This window comes from Pleurodeles waltl, chromosome 5 (assembly GCF_031143425.1).
Source record: "Pleurodeles waltl isolate 20211129_DDA chromosome 5, aPleWal1.hap1.20221129, whole genome shotgun sequence".
Classification (NCBI taxonomy): Eukaryota; Metazoa; Chordata; class Amphibia; order Caudata; family Salamandridae; genus Pleurodeles; species Pleurodeles waltl.
The window spans coordinates 160,165,283-160,178,514 of NC_090444.1; the positions used below are offsets into that span (position 1 = coordinate 160,165,283).

The 13,232-nt window shown below is 44.0% G+C and overlaps 1 protein-coding gene across 2 annotated transcripts in view; it reads left to right on the forward strand.

Moving 5' to 3' along the window:
• TAF1A (TATA-box binding protein associated factor, RNA polymerase I subunit A) overlaps positions 1 to 13,232 on the forward strand; it is a 286,512-nt gene that overhangs the window by 139,371 nt on the left and 133,909 nt on the right. For both annotated transcript variants that reach the window (XM_069233853.1, XM_069233854.1), the window contains exons 6-7: positions 4,301 to 4,431; positions 7,524 to 7,682. In XM_069233853.1, the coding sequence (XP_069089954.1) occupies positions 4,301 to 4,431; positions 7,524 to 7,682 (290 nt within the window). The remainder of the gene's footprint in view (positions 1 to 4,300; positions 4,432 to 7,523; positions 7,683 to 13,232) is intronic.

Genomic DNA, 13,232 nt, shown 5'->3' on the forward strand with positions numbered 1-13,232 from the left:
TGCAAACAGCAGTAGACATATTCAATAATAATGAATGCAATAGCATGCTTCTCGATAATGCTTATATGGCTTACAGCCAACTCCAAGTACTGTGCGTGCTGTTATTAAAATAAAGGTGACAACAGAGTGTCAGTGATGATCCCCTGGTGCTGGTTAGTTTACAGTAACAGTATAGGTAACTGAAGGAATAGAAGTTAAATAGAAGCTAGAGGCCACATAAAACAATATGATAGGTGTGCAGCTCTCGGATCAGTAGATTGAATTTTCAGAGATTATAGAAGATCAAGAGACAGGGCGATTGACACCAGTTCTGGAAGTCTGTTCCAAAAACTGATTAAGGTTGACATTTGTGGGGTTGCAGGAACCACAGCAGTAGAAGGGATTCTCATGCAGACATATTGGTTCTTAACAAATAACCTTCTTGGTGATGCAGACACTTCTCAAAGTTATATTCTTTTTCAGAGGGAGCTTAGTAGAGGGTGGTTGAGCAGCGTTGCAAAGCGCTTGAGAGCTGCAATACTTGCATGATAGGATTCCTACACGTTTGGCATTCCCACTTTAAATACCAGCCCCTGACTAGCTTTTATGAGTGTTCATGAGGGAGCACAGGTTTTATTCTCAGATGAAAATATGATTGGCAAAGGGTATGTTGATAATCGTGGATTTTTGATGTAACTAGAATTGAACTTCAGTTATTGCATTTGATTCCTCTGGAGGAGAACGACGACTAAGATATACAGGTAAGTATCATTTCCTTTTTCCAAAATTGAGTAACACAAGGTCAGAGCTTTTCTTTGGTTTTGTACAAATTCTTAAGAGTTTAAGAACAGCAGACTAGGTCAAATGTCACCTGATAAGATCTTAGGGTTAAAAACATTGGTGCTTTTATTGCAAGCAGATGACCCTATCCGATATCCAACACATCTGAATGTGATGTCTGGTGCCTGACCACTGTACATCAGAGTTCCACTTCTGTGCTGTTATGCACATGAGGAAGCAGCTATGGAGTAGAAAGCTAAGTTGTTTTTGATTTGCGTTCATAGGGAGACCCTCAAAGGGCCCCACTCCCCTCCCTCAAGTAAGTCTTCTGAAAGGGAGACATCCTCCTATAGAATGCACAAGGACCATTATAGAAAGAGGAATTCCTCTTGTTGGTCATTGAAGAAATGATCTCACTCCTGGGACTGTTCTGAGTCAGCCGAACCATTCACCAACACTGGCTGCTTTCTCAGAATTGATTCCAACTCTCAAGAAGCTGCCTCTGGAATTTCTGGCCCAGTCAGCAAATTCTTCTTAAGGTTGATGCTATTCGACAGGCTGTGATCGGTCTCTACCTCATCGCCTTCAGGTTCTCCTGCACCTGACAGTTCGGACCTAGCAATCCTAGAGTCTACATATCAAATGCTCTGTGTCTCCACAGGCTACATCTTTGGTGCTTGTGACGCTGTGCTTTACATAGACCTTGAGAATGCCAATGGTCTTGTTCCGTCTTTGGCGGGTGATGGTTCCTATTCCTTGGGCCCTCCCACTGAGGAAACCTGGTCATGCTAGTGTGTATAAAGCAGAGTGAACATACTTTAATTGATCCTACTGTCTGCACAGCATAAATGTGGTCAGTAGAAGGATCTCGCTTTTTCCAAGTCAGTAGGAGTCCATCACCAACGGATCACTGGGATGCAGTTGTTCCACAGGGCTTGTACAACCCCTTTTTATCCACTACTCCAGAATATCGACTGTCCATCTGGAAGTTACCCCAACCAACACCTCGATGTTTGAGATGGAATTCCTGGCTTTGCTACAAAAAGAGTCCAAAGCCGTAGTGGGACTTTCGTGATATGATCAGTGTTTCACACATTGTTTCCGGTTCCGAAGGTTCTCCTCCTTTTGGGATTTTCGGTCTTGTGCATTCTTTTTTCAGTGGAAGATGAGGTCCCTACAGTGGTGCTTCAGGCAGCAGTGATTTTAGCATCTGGGAAGCCTTTTTACTCGCAAGGAGACTTATGCTCAGTCCTTTCAAATTTCGATAGGTGAATGTGCCCCTTCAACGTCATGGAGAGACGTCCATTTTGTCTTCTTCAGATACTGGCCACTGTTGTTTACGGGTACGTCCTTGTCGGACTGGGAATCGTGTACGGGGGAGAAGACAGCAGTGACCTCCTAGTTGGCACGTGGGGGTACTTTGGAAAAGGGTTGCAGTTCTGGATAGTCAGGATATTAAATTGTTGTGTTTTGGCTGCATAATTAAGATAAGACTTTGGAGCTCATGGTATGTAAAGAATTTGATTGGAAATTCTGTGGAACAAAGTTGTTAGGCCCTTTTCTTTACCAGAAATCACTAAAATATTTTCTTATCTACCAAAGTGAACTCGGTCTTTTGGAATATAAGAGAGAAAACAGCCCTGAGACTACATCCCGTCAAATTCAAATAATATCTGACAAGGGCAGGAGAGGATTAAATAACTGTACCAAACAGAAGTGATTCTATTTATGATTCTAGTTACCTGATTCATTGAAGGCAGATTCTTTTGGCTTCCCAATCGGAGTAACAGAAGCAGAAGCCCCTTCTTCTATAGGTGTGGAACACCCTGAATTAATCTCTTATATAATTATAATAATATCTGAAACCAAATCAGGCATATCAGTAGGTATGTACAGATTAAGAGAATCACACTTAGAATATTCAAGTTTAGCAGCTATGGGGGCAAAGTCAGATACTCTTTCAACTATTTCTAACAGACGTGTGTTACAGCCAACCAAGATGGATGTGGCTGTTTCTCAGGCCATGGGTAATCAGAGATGTGCTCCACTGGGTTTTCTTGTGACATCGAAGCTTCTCTTATATACATGCCCTTTGATTTTGGTGAGAAAGAACGTAAGGCCCTCAAGCACTTAATGGGCAGGAGAGCTACGGATCGCTAACTTGGGTTCCTGTCCCCTTATTGCCAATTCCGCTAACAATATATCAAATTCAGGGCTTATTTAGGGGGCCTAGTCTATCATCTAAAACAACCCCCACGGTCTGTCCAGCAGGGTCAGTAATTCAGGAGGAGGGGACCTCCCCTTAAACCGGCACAAGACAGGTTCTAGGTAGGTTTCGGAAACAAAAAATGTACACCTTGACAATAATAATTGACGTTTGTTGAGGAGACTTGATTGAACACCTACCTCCGAAGATTCAGCTAAGTCCCAACTCTTCAACTAACTGCCTCGCACGGTAATTGGTCAGTTCCAGCCTCAACACTCTGTGACATCATAGAGGACCTGGTAGCTCAGAATAACGCTATGATGCTCCGAGTCAAAGCGCACAAGCGTTAATTCAGACACCCCCCACTCTAAATGTAGACAGCAAAGAATATATATATCAAGAACCTATATTGTGCACGCACTCAGACTAAATGAAAATCATGATACTGGCCAGCGTGTCTCAGGTTCACCTGTACAGGTGTTTGCCTCAGCCCCATACTTCGAGTTCTGTTAACGTATACCTTCCTAAATTTGCCTTTCTCGTAATCAGTTTCTAAATGTACTCATTCAGTAACTTTCAGATGGATACAGTTTTAAAGGGGGAGCATGAGATTCGTTTTTAAGAGATTGACTACCACCGGCTGCCAGAGGGTAACATTTGTCAGTTAAAGGGTCGTGAGGTGGAGATCTCACTATTTTCTGTAGACTTTGCTCATCTTGTCTGATCCGTAGCAAAATCAGAACAGATGCTTATTTAAATGATTTTAATTGTTAATAGAGACAAACCGCTCATGATAACCTATTTCCCCGTGTCAGCCTCACCAATGTCCTTTGTTAATTTATTTACCACTTCCTGCAGCTTACAGATCACGGATTTGTTCATTTAACCAATTTTATTTCCGTGACTATTAGAAACTGTGCATTTTTTCCTGCTGAGAATGAACTCTCCAGGCCTGTGTTCTGCTTCTGAATATTTACGGGGAACAGCAGTAATTTACTGCATAAAACCTGCACCATAAAATTACATAACTGGGTTCGTGTAGTGCCATGCAAGTCAAAGAAATACATAGTATTTCTTAGATTGTTAATTTGTTAACTAATACGTTCAGTTGTTTGCTTACAAGTTTTCTTCACTACTTATGTGTTTTTAAAATGCCTGATGATGACAAGGAAGTGTTAATGTCCTGTTCCAGCTGTGTTCCCTTAGAAACTGCCTTTGAAATGAAAGCTTATGGTATGGATGGATGTTTTTGAGGTCTTCAGCTACTGGTGTCTTTGTTGTGTGTCCTTCCCCTTTGCTATAGTTGTTACAATTAAGCAATTCCTTGATTTTCAGAGTTGGATTACTTATCTGAAGCAGCCTGTGCACAGGAGATGGCCAGTTACTTCAAACAGGCGACAGGAGCCCTCAATGAGATTATTAAGGTCCCAGGGGTCTGGGATATCTTCGTCCAGAGTTATGCTGACGTAAGATCATACATCGAAAAATCATTTTAATGGATGCATAAGCCTTTTTGTTCAGTGGAGGTCTGCCTCTAGTTTCCTTTGTGTATCTGTGATACCAGGTCACTTATTTGAGTCTTCTTTCACCTTTTGACCTTCCTGTGGCAGTGTGAAAAGTTTGCCTCTGCCCAGCTGTCCACTGTTTCACATGGCATCTTGTAGATAGACAGGTAAATCCATTCATCAGAATGTAAAGGGATATCTTTCCTAAAGGACAGAGCAGCCTTAAAAGTTTTCTATTGAACGTTTCTAATAAACATCATGGCAACAGCGACAGCTACCGCATAATGCAAGGGGAGGGGCAAGGAAGGGCTGGGGTGTGAACGGAGACGAGGTAAAAAAAAGATTAAAACTAAAAAGAATATACCTTGCCTCTGTCCCTGCAGCCGCCTCACGCTCCTCTTCTTCTGGTGTCCCAGCATTCACTGCTGGTACACCAACACAGGCTCCCCAGCAATCCTGGTGCTGCTTTTATGTAAAACCTTGCATGAAAGCAGCTCCAGGATTGGTCTGAGCGGCCACTCAGACACGGCCTTGGGGTCTGTGCCATTTCTCTAGCCAGGCTGTGAACACAGCCAGGCTGGAGAAACCTAAGTGCGCATGTGTGTTTCGCATGTGTTTCGCCAACCTCAGGCGGCCGTCCAAACACACATGCACACTTAGGTGCACTCTCCCCTCATCACTCCTCCCTGCACTGCTGGCTGTGCCAGAAGCAGAAAAACAAAACGATCTTTAATTTTATTTGTCTGCTTCTGGCACAGCCAGTGGGGCGACACTCTTTCGCCATAGCAAAGGAGCCGCCCCTGAATGGCAAGTTGATGATGATGGCAAGTGGTAGGAGTCAGGTTGCCGGGCTGTGAAAAGAGGTGGAGCCGGGGATGGCTGTACAGGAAGAAAGCCTTGGAGATTGAAAAGAGCACTTCCATATGCATTACAATTAAATTACATTGACCTTCCCTGAAGAGGCCTGTCTTGCTTATTGAAAGGGCAGTGAATTGCGTTTATGTTGCTTTGGAAACCCTTTTTGGAGAGCTAATCCACACGCTGTGCAAGATCAACTAGTTCTTCTGCAAAGTTTTTTCTCAGACGTTCTGTATACCTCTGCATGTCTAATTATCACCTCACTCTTCGTGAACCTCTCCCCATTCTTAAACTGTGCAGATGGTTGGCCACAATTTAAACAGACTGAAATTAAAATTGTTTTCTTTTGGGCTTAGTGGAATTGCCTGGCCTCACTATTAGTTGCTTGGTCTGCATTTAATTTCGCAGTTTTGTGTTATTTGTACTGCTATTCTCCTGTGACCCGTTGGAGCTGTTATCCTTCCACTGTTTATTCCTCACGGAGTCCTTTTCCTCTGTTCTCTTTCTACAAGATTCTCCTTGCCAGCAGGGCGTCCATCTTTCTTCCTTACAGAACAGCAAACGTGTCACCTTTCAAAGAACCTGTTGGGCCTCCGGTCCTTATCTCACAGTTTCTGTCCCTAGCCCAACTCATTCCATGATGTTTGCAATAGATGGACTACTAGACACTTCACACTTGCAAAAAACCGTCTCAGTAGGAAGGAATTGTTCTTTATTTTTTTCTGTAATGCAGAAAATGCTTCCTTTCACAAATAGAACCACATATAGCCACTTGTTTGTTTAAAAACAAAAAACTGCCCCTTTCCTGACTGCTAGCCTTTTAATTTATTATAGTTGACCAGTGGCACGGCCATTAAGCCATACCTTAAGCTACAGGTAGGCATGATTGTGAAACATTTCACTGATCAGCATGACCTCCTGTAGCACAGGAATGGACAAGCCAGTGCAAAATGCAAAGTAGCAAAAGCAATCCTGATGGTGCTTCAATTTAGGCTAAATTATGCCTTGCTGTTCGTGGTGGAATCATTAACTTCCAGATTGATCCCTACACAGTAGATATGCAACTCTGGCCTTGCTTGTAAAGGATTGTGTCCATGATCTTTTGCGATCAATCAGTCCCTTAGGACTCTGTACCCACTGTTAAAACAGTTTGATTTGGACCTTCTAGGGCCAGCCAGCCATCAATGTGTTGATTAAGCCCTCTTCTTAGTGGCAGTTCTTGAGAAGTTGGTCCCCAAGCAGCAACTCACTCGCCGTTTAAAGTTAATAACTTGCTGTTGTCTTCTGGGCTCAGGCACCAAAACTGCCTGACTGATGTAAGGTAATAACTTCTGGAAAAGGTGGATCACAGTTCAGTTGTACTTCTCGCTTTATTAGACCTCTCTGTTGTCTTTGATACTACAGATAATATATATCTAGAGAGACTGTTGTGAGGCTATAGGAGATGGAGATGTTAGGGGTACCCAGTTGTTCCACTACATGGTATACATCTTTCTTAGGCAACAAAATGTAACAGATACAATGCAGTAAGGTTCTTGTTCCCTCATTAAATTTCAATTGAGACATTCCTAAATGCTCTTCTCCATTGTCTGTGCTAGTTAACATGTATATAGAATTTCTCCATCACTGCCTACAATCTTGAAGAATAGAGATTCATATTTATTTTGAAAGCCAGCTTCCGATTCCTGTTTAGTAATGTTTGGGCCAATTCACACAGTAAATATAATTGATGAATTCCATGAGTGTGTAAATGCCAACTGGCTGACTCTGATACCAGTACTCTGAGCATGTGCTGACTGCATCTTGCCGTTCCTTTAGTGGTCTAGGTTAGGCATGTAAATGTGAATATTGGAACTGATGTGATTAATAGGTCGTTAGAAGCCAAATCTCTGTGCTTTCAATTTGATTCTGAACTCACTATAGAATGTGAAGTGAACTGACTCGCAAGCAACCGTTGGTGCTATGTGCTGTTTCCTCCAGAAAAGGTTACAATTGTCTGTGTTTCTTACAGTCTCAATTAAAGTACTCCAAACCTGTTAGGGTTCTAGTTAACTAATCACGTGAGTTCAGAGAATACAAGATCCTGCAGTTTGGATTGTGGTAATAGTGTACCTACCATATAAGCAAAACAAATGCTTGGTTTTCATGGTGTTGATAGTGTCTATTGTTTGAGTCCTAATTTGTGTGTTGTACAGCTTCTAGAGTTCCATGGCGACCAAGAGGCTGCCCGAAGTCTGCTAACTGATTATGCTTATGACAATAAGTACCCAGCCAATCCCAATGCTCATGTCTACTTATACGCATTCCTGAAAAGAAACGGCGAGTCAAAGAAGTCTTTGATCGAAGCACTGAAGGTATAGCATGACTTTAAAAGGTACTTTGTTTTCTTTCTATAGTACAAATGATCCATTCTACAGATGTTTTATGCTTTTTTTAATTTTTATTTAGTTTTTTATACTCAACAGCACTTAAAAATCTTGCCTTAACTTCATGTTAAGCAAACTAGAACAGTGCCATGCCCTCCTAAATTGTGGTTCAAAGCCTAACTCATTTGTATGTATGCAGTAGTTCTATAATGTGAACCTAGCCAAAAGGTATTGGATCTCTGTCCAGAGTCAAAGACAAACATAAAGTCATCAAGCGATAGAAGAGGTAGCTGGGTTGTGGATGGTGAATACATTGTGATTTTTTGTTGTTGTTTTTAATAAAAGCGTGAGTCCAACTCTTTCCTAAACTGGAGCAGTGATGTTGTCAGTTTGGATGGATACAGGAATGTTGTTTGAGATCCTGGGTGCATAGATGGGAAAAGCCTGTTGTCTTGTTCTTTTTCTTTTTACACTTCTTACTCTGCTGGTGGCCTGGCTGAAGGTATGCAGAGACCCACCAGAGATGGTGAGCTTGTCTGCAATGTAAGCAGGGGTGCTGATCCTGATGGCTTGTTTTGTTGTAAAACAATTTTCATTTTTTTTTTTATAGCATATTCACACACATTAAAACATTCCTTTCATATGGCAAACTGTTTTAATGATCAAAAACATACTAGGCAAGAGATTCCAAATAAAAAAGTAGCAAGGCAATATTCTTTTGTTAATAAAAAAAATGTAGGCCATAAAAAATCAGTGTGGTTCACTTTGGGCTTCAGTTAGAACTTGGCGGAAGTTTAGATGTCCACCGAGCTTCTGCTTCTTCTCCCACTGCTACACTTGGCGGCAGAATATTTGCGTTAGTTGGAGTGCAGGCCGGTAAATGTGTCTCAGAGTCAAATGTCTGCCATTCTCACAAACCAGCTCACGGCGCCATTGAGTTGTCTTGGTGCATTGCCTGGCAGTGCAGTTCAAGAAGAGCTACCACCTGGGGCAGACACATACAGGGCACCCACTTTGATTCATTTCTGAGGAAGCACCAGGGATTTCCACAGTAATAGATTTACATGCACAAAAACGCATTGTGAATCCCGAAGTTCCCCCACCTCTAGAAGCAGAACTCCTGCCAGTCCAGAGGTGGAGAAGGCACTTAGCCGCTTCCCAACCATTTTCAGACCCTATGGGCTCTTGTGAGATCATATGCCCTGTGTGCTCTTACTTGTGAGATTGCGTGTCCTCTCTAACCAATTACGGGACCGATCAGATCTGCCCTGTCAATTCTGTAAGCCACGTAAAGATAAATTCTTTCACTATGTCCTTTCAGGTTCCTCCAGAAAACTGTCAATGTATAAACTGCTTGTGCAGGCTGGCCATTTGCATTGTCAGCACTTCTGATTATTATTTTTTTTTTAAAACTTTAGTTCCAGTTTTAGAAAAAACAAACATACAGCAGTGAACAGGTTATCAGATACATATCTCTTCATGCAAATATGGTGTAGAATTACTATGAAGCAATCATCAATCATGGGAATTGTTATAATCCCTCCAGGGCCAAACTCTCCCCACATTTTTGACATCTTAATTTTGGGCCTGTCCCTGTGTTGGCTCTCTTCAACGCCCCCCTTCCCCCAACACCTTCTGTCGTTCCGATCTTATTCTTACATCATACTGTCACTGTCGGAGGCACTGGAAGAGTCTTCGGGATTCAAGAATCTGCCACTGAGTGCTATCTGAACCTCCAGGCCCTTCACCACTTTCTCGTCCCTTCTATTTAATTTTATATGTATTTCTTTTGCTAAAGCCCATTCTTTGATGTCACTGTGCCAACAACTTACATCTGGTGCTCTTTGATCCATCCAAGAGATGGCAGCCCGGCACCTTGCTAGTACTAGCACTAATTGCAGAAATTTGTATGCCATTTTTTCCGTTTCTGGTGCCTAATGTTCCCCAGTAGGCAACACAGTGGCATGAGGTCCAGTGCAATACTCAGTCCTTTTCAAGTCCGTTGCCACTTGTTCCGAGTACCTGTGCAGCTCTCTGCATTCCCATGCTAGGTGCAAAAATCCTGCATTACTGTCACTGCATCGAGGGCAGCTGTCTGAATGGGAGGCGGAACATTAAGCTCTATGTGGATAAGGGAAGTCCAGTGCAAGAAATTATAGTGGATTAAGTTGAAATGGGCATTGCAGGATACCAAGTGGGTGAGAGCATTTTTAAGTGCCCAGTCTCCTACCCCCACTTGCATCTCCAGGTCATGATCCCAGGCTTCCCGGAACCCTGGATGCTGACCACCCCTGTCTGTTCTTATGGCCTTATGTAGTAATGTGATCAAGTGGTGGCCTGCCCGACAGGACAAGAGGATTCCCAGGGTGTGTGTTGTACCAGGGGCCTCTAGGATAGTGGGCCTAGTTTCCCTAGCTGTGTCGGCCAATCCGGCATAATGTAAGAAGTGGCCATGTCAATGTGAATGTGATGCATGCCTCTTCAAATGATATAATTGTCTCCCTGGGTATAGGTCACCGAGAGTGCAACAATTTTGCTTGGACACTTCTTTCAGCAATTGTCAGATGGGTTTCAATATCCAGATCGGGAACTCCTGATGGAAAGGGGCTCTTTTTAATTCTTTTTGGGTAAACCATTGCCAGATGGAGACAGGGACTTGCACTATCTGTGGGATAATCAGTGGGAGTCTTGCCCCCTCTATAAGGAGTTCAGGCAGGCGCTCCACCGCTACGCTACCCGCAAAAAAGGCGCTTCTCCCAATTATCTTCTTAATCTAGCCAGCAGGCGGCATGCTGTAGGTGCGCTGCATAGTGATACAAGTCAAGGTTCGGGGCTTCCGGTCTCCCCTCTTTATAAGCCATTTTTAGAGTCAACAGGGCCACCCTGCATTTCTTACCCACCCACAGTCAGGATACCAGCAGGGAGTCCAGTTGATTGAAGACCCTCACTGGAAGAGGGCATAAGGAATTTTGCAACACATACAGACATCTTGGAAACAGCACCATCTTAAAGATACCTGAGCGGCCCATTAGTGAGAGGGGCAGAGTGTTCCAGAATATGATAAAAAACCTGAAGCCATTAAGGCTAAGCTGACATGTTTCCATGTGTGCTACTTTAATGCGCGAGTATCTGAAGGGAGCCGTCGGCCAGCGCAGGCCCAGGGGTGGCAGTTCTTTCGCTGGACTCCCTGACAAGGAAGCAAGTGGAAATAGCAAGGACTTGTCTCTGTTAAGTCGAAGACTCAAAAGGTCTCCAAAACGCTCCGGCAGCTGAAGTAGTAGTGGTACGGAAACCCGAGGAGAAGACATATAGAACAAAGCTTTGTCAGCCTAAAGTGAGATTATATGTCGGACTTTCCCCAGTTGTCTGCCTCAGGCAGGCATCTCTTGGTGCGACCAAAGCACCAATGGCTCTCTTATGAGCGGAAATAGGAGTGGGGAAAGTGGATATCCCTGTCTTGTGCCACGTCCCTGCGTCCATCCCTCAGAATGAATGCCTCCCACCCTAAATCTCACCATTGGATCAGAGTAGAGGAAGCATATCCAGCTTAAGAACTGAGGGCCAAACCCCATTCCCCATAGAACCTCAAGCAAGCAGCCCCACGGTATTGAATGCTTTTTCCAAGTCTATCGTGACTATCACCATCTTTTCGTTAAGGCCCTGGACCTTGTGCAGTACATAGCTTAGCCGTATCAGGTTCATTCCAGTGTTGGGTCCCGGAATGAAGCCACATTGGTCTTCATGCACCTCCCGGGTCGTATAGGTAATCAAGTGGGTCACAAGCAGCTTTCAGAGTACCTTCATATCTGCATTAATTATTGTGATGGGCCTATATGCGACCAGGTCAGCCTGTGATCCCCACCCCAAGAGCAAACAACTCTCCCCCTCTCCCATGGTCGGTGGCAGAACTTCCTTATCCTTGGCCTCCATGAATACCTTCAGGAGCCTCTGTGTCATTGGAGCGGAAAATGTCTGATATGGTTCAAGTGGGAAACCTTTCAAAGCTGCCCAAAGCTCTTGCCAAGTTTAGGGGGCCTCCAGTGATTCTACTGCCAGCGACTCAGTTTTGGGATGCCTAAACCATCCAGGAATACTGCTGTGCCTCAACACCTGAGTCAGCTTCATACACTCGCTGTAGGTAGTATTTGAATGTTTGCAATGTTTTCGCACTGGAGGTGATCGTCTTGCCCTTCGGAGTCAATTGACATGTAATGAGCGGTGAGGTAGTTTCTTTACGTAGTATCTAGTCCAACAGTTTCCCCCATTTATCCCCTTCCTGGTGCAATCTTTGTCGGTATTGACGTAGAATGTACTTATTTAGCTGGTCCTCGATGTATGCATTCAGTGACCGATGCAGTATTCCTGATACTGTACATTGGGGCTTCTGCCTGTGTTTGTGGGAGTTCATGTTCCTCCCTAAGGAGTTCTGACTGCAAATGCTGGCGCACCCCATAGGCATCCGCCAGGTTCTAGTCCCTCACCCTGCCGTCCACCCATGACATCCTGCAGCTGACAGGGGAGTGATCATAGAGGAATCTTGCCAGGGGCATATAACCACTACATCGTCCAGTCTGGGGAACCCGGCAATCAAGACCCTGTCGACTATAGGTATTGTGGGGTAGTGAGTGGCATGTGAATACAGTTTTGGGGAGGAGGGTGTTGCAGTCTCCAGACATCTTGCAGCCCATGCTTGTGTGTTACCCAGCAGAGCGCCTCTGTAATTTTAGGTTTTTTAACGTCCCTTGGGGGGCGTCCTGTTCAGGCTGGGATTTAATACACAATTGAAGTCACCCAGTCACAATAATGGGGAGCCCAGGTTTTGCACCAGTAAGTCCTGCATGGTGTGAAAGAACCCCAGATCATCATTTTTCGGGGCGTAAGTATTAAGTAGGGTTAGTGGTTGCCCATCTAACATACCCTGTAAAAAGATACTTCCCCCACACGTCAGTCTCAGAATAAGTGAGGGAGAACAGGATCCCTGGCGCCAACCAGATCAGGGTGCCTCTAGCATATGTGAGTATGATATAATTGTGCCCGCCATTTTTTGGCCAAGCGCAAGGCGCCTATGTTGGTAAGATATGTTTCCAACAAGCATGCTATTTCTGTTTTGTGCCGTTTCAAAAATGTGAGAACTCTGTGGTGTTTTACATATGTGCCCAGGCCTCTAATGTTCCATGTTAAAATTCACCCGCATCATCTTCTGGAAGTAATGACTTCTAATGCTCCAGTCTTCCATTTTGCCCTAGAATCTGTCATCTGCTATTGAACAAAATAACCCAACCCCATGAACCCATCCGCAGGCATATATAGACAAACCTTCATCCTATAGATGCTCTCCCGTGACTGCCAAGACCAGCACCACTACCCAGCCTATCCAACAGGGACCGGCTAACTCGTGCAATAAACATAGCTCCTAGCCCCTGAATGCCTTCACAATGTACTCAATTAACATTCCCCAATCAAATTGCACAAGCCATGTAAGGTTAAGGATCTAGGCAGCACCTTGAACAATTTGGTTTGCTATAAGGTGTTGCAGCC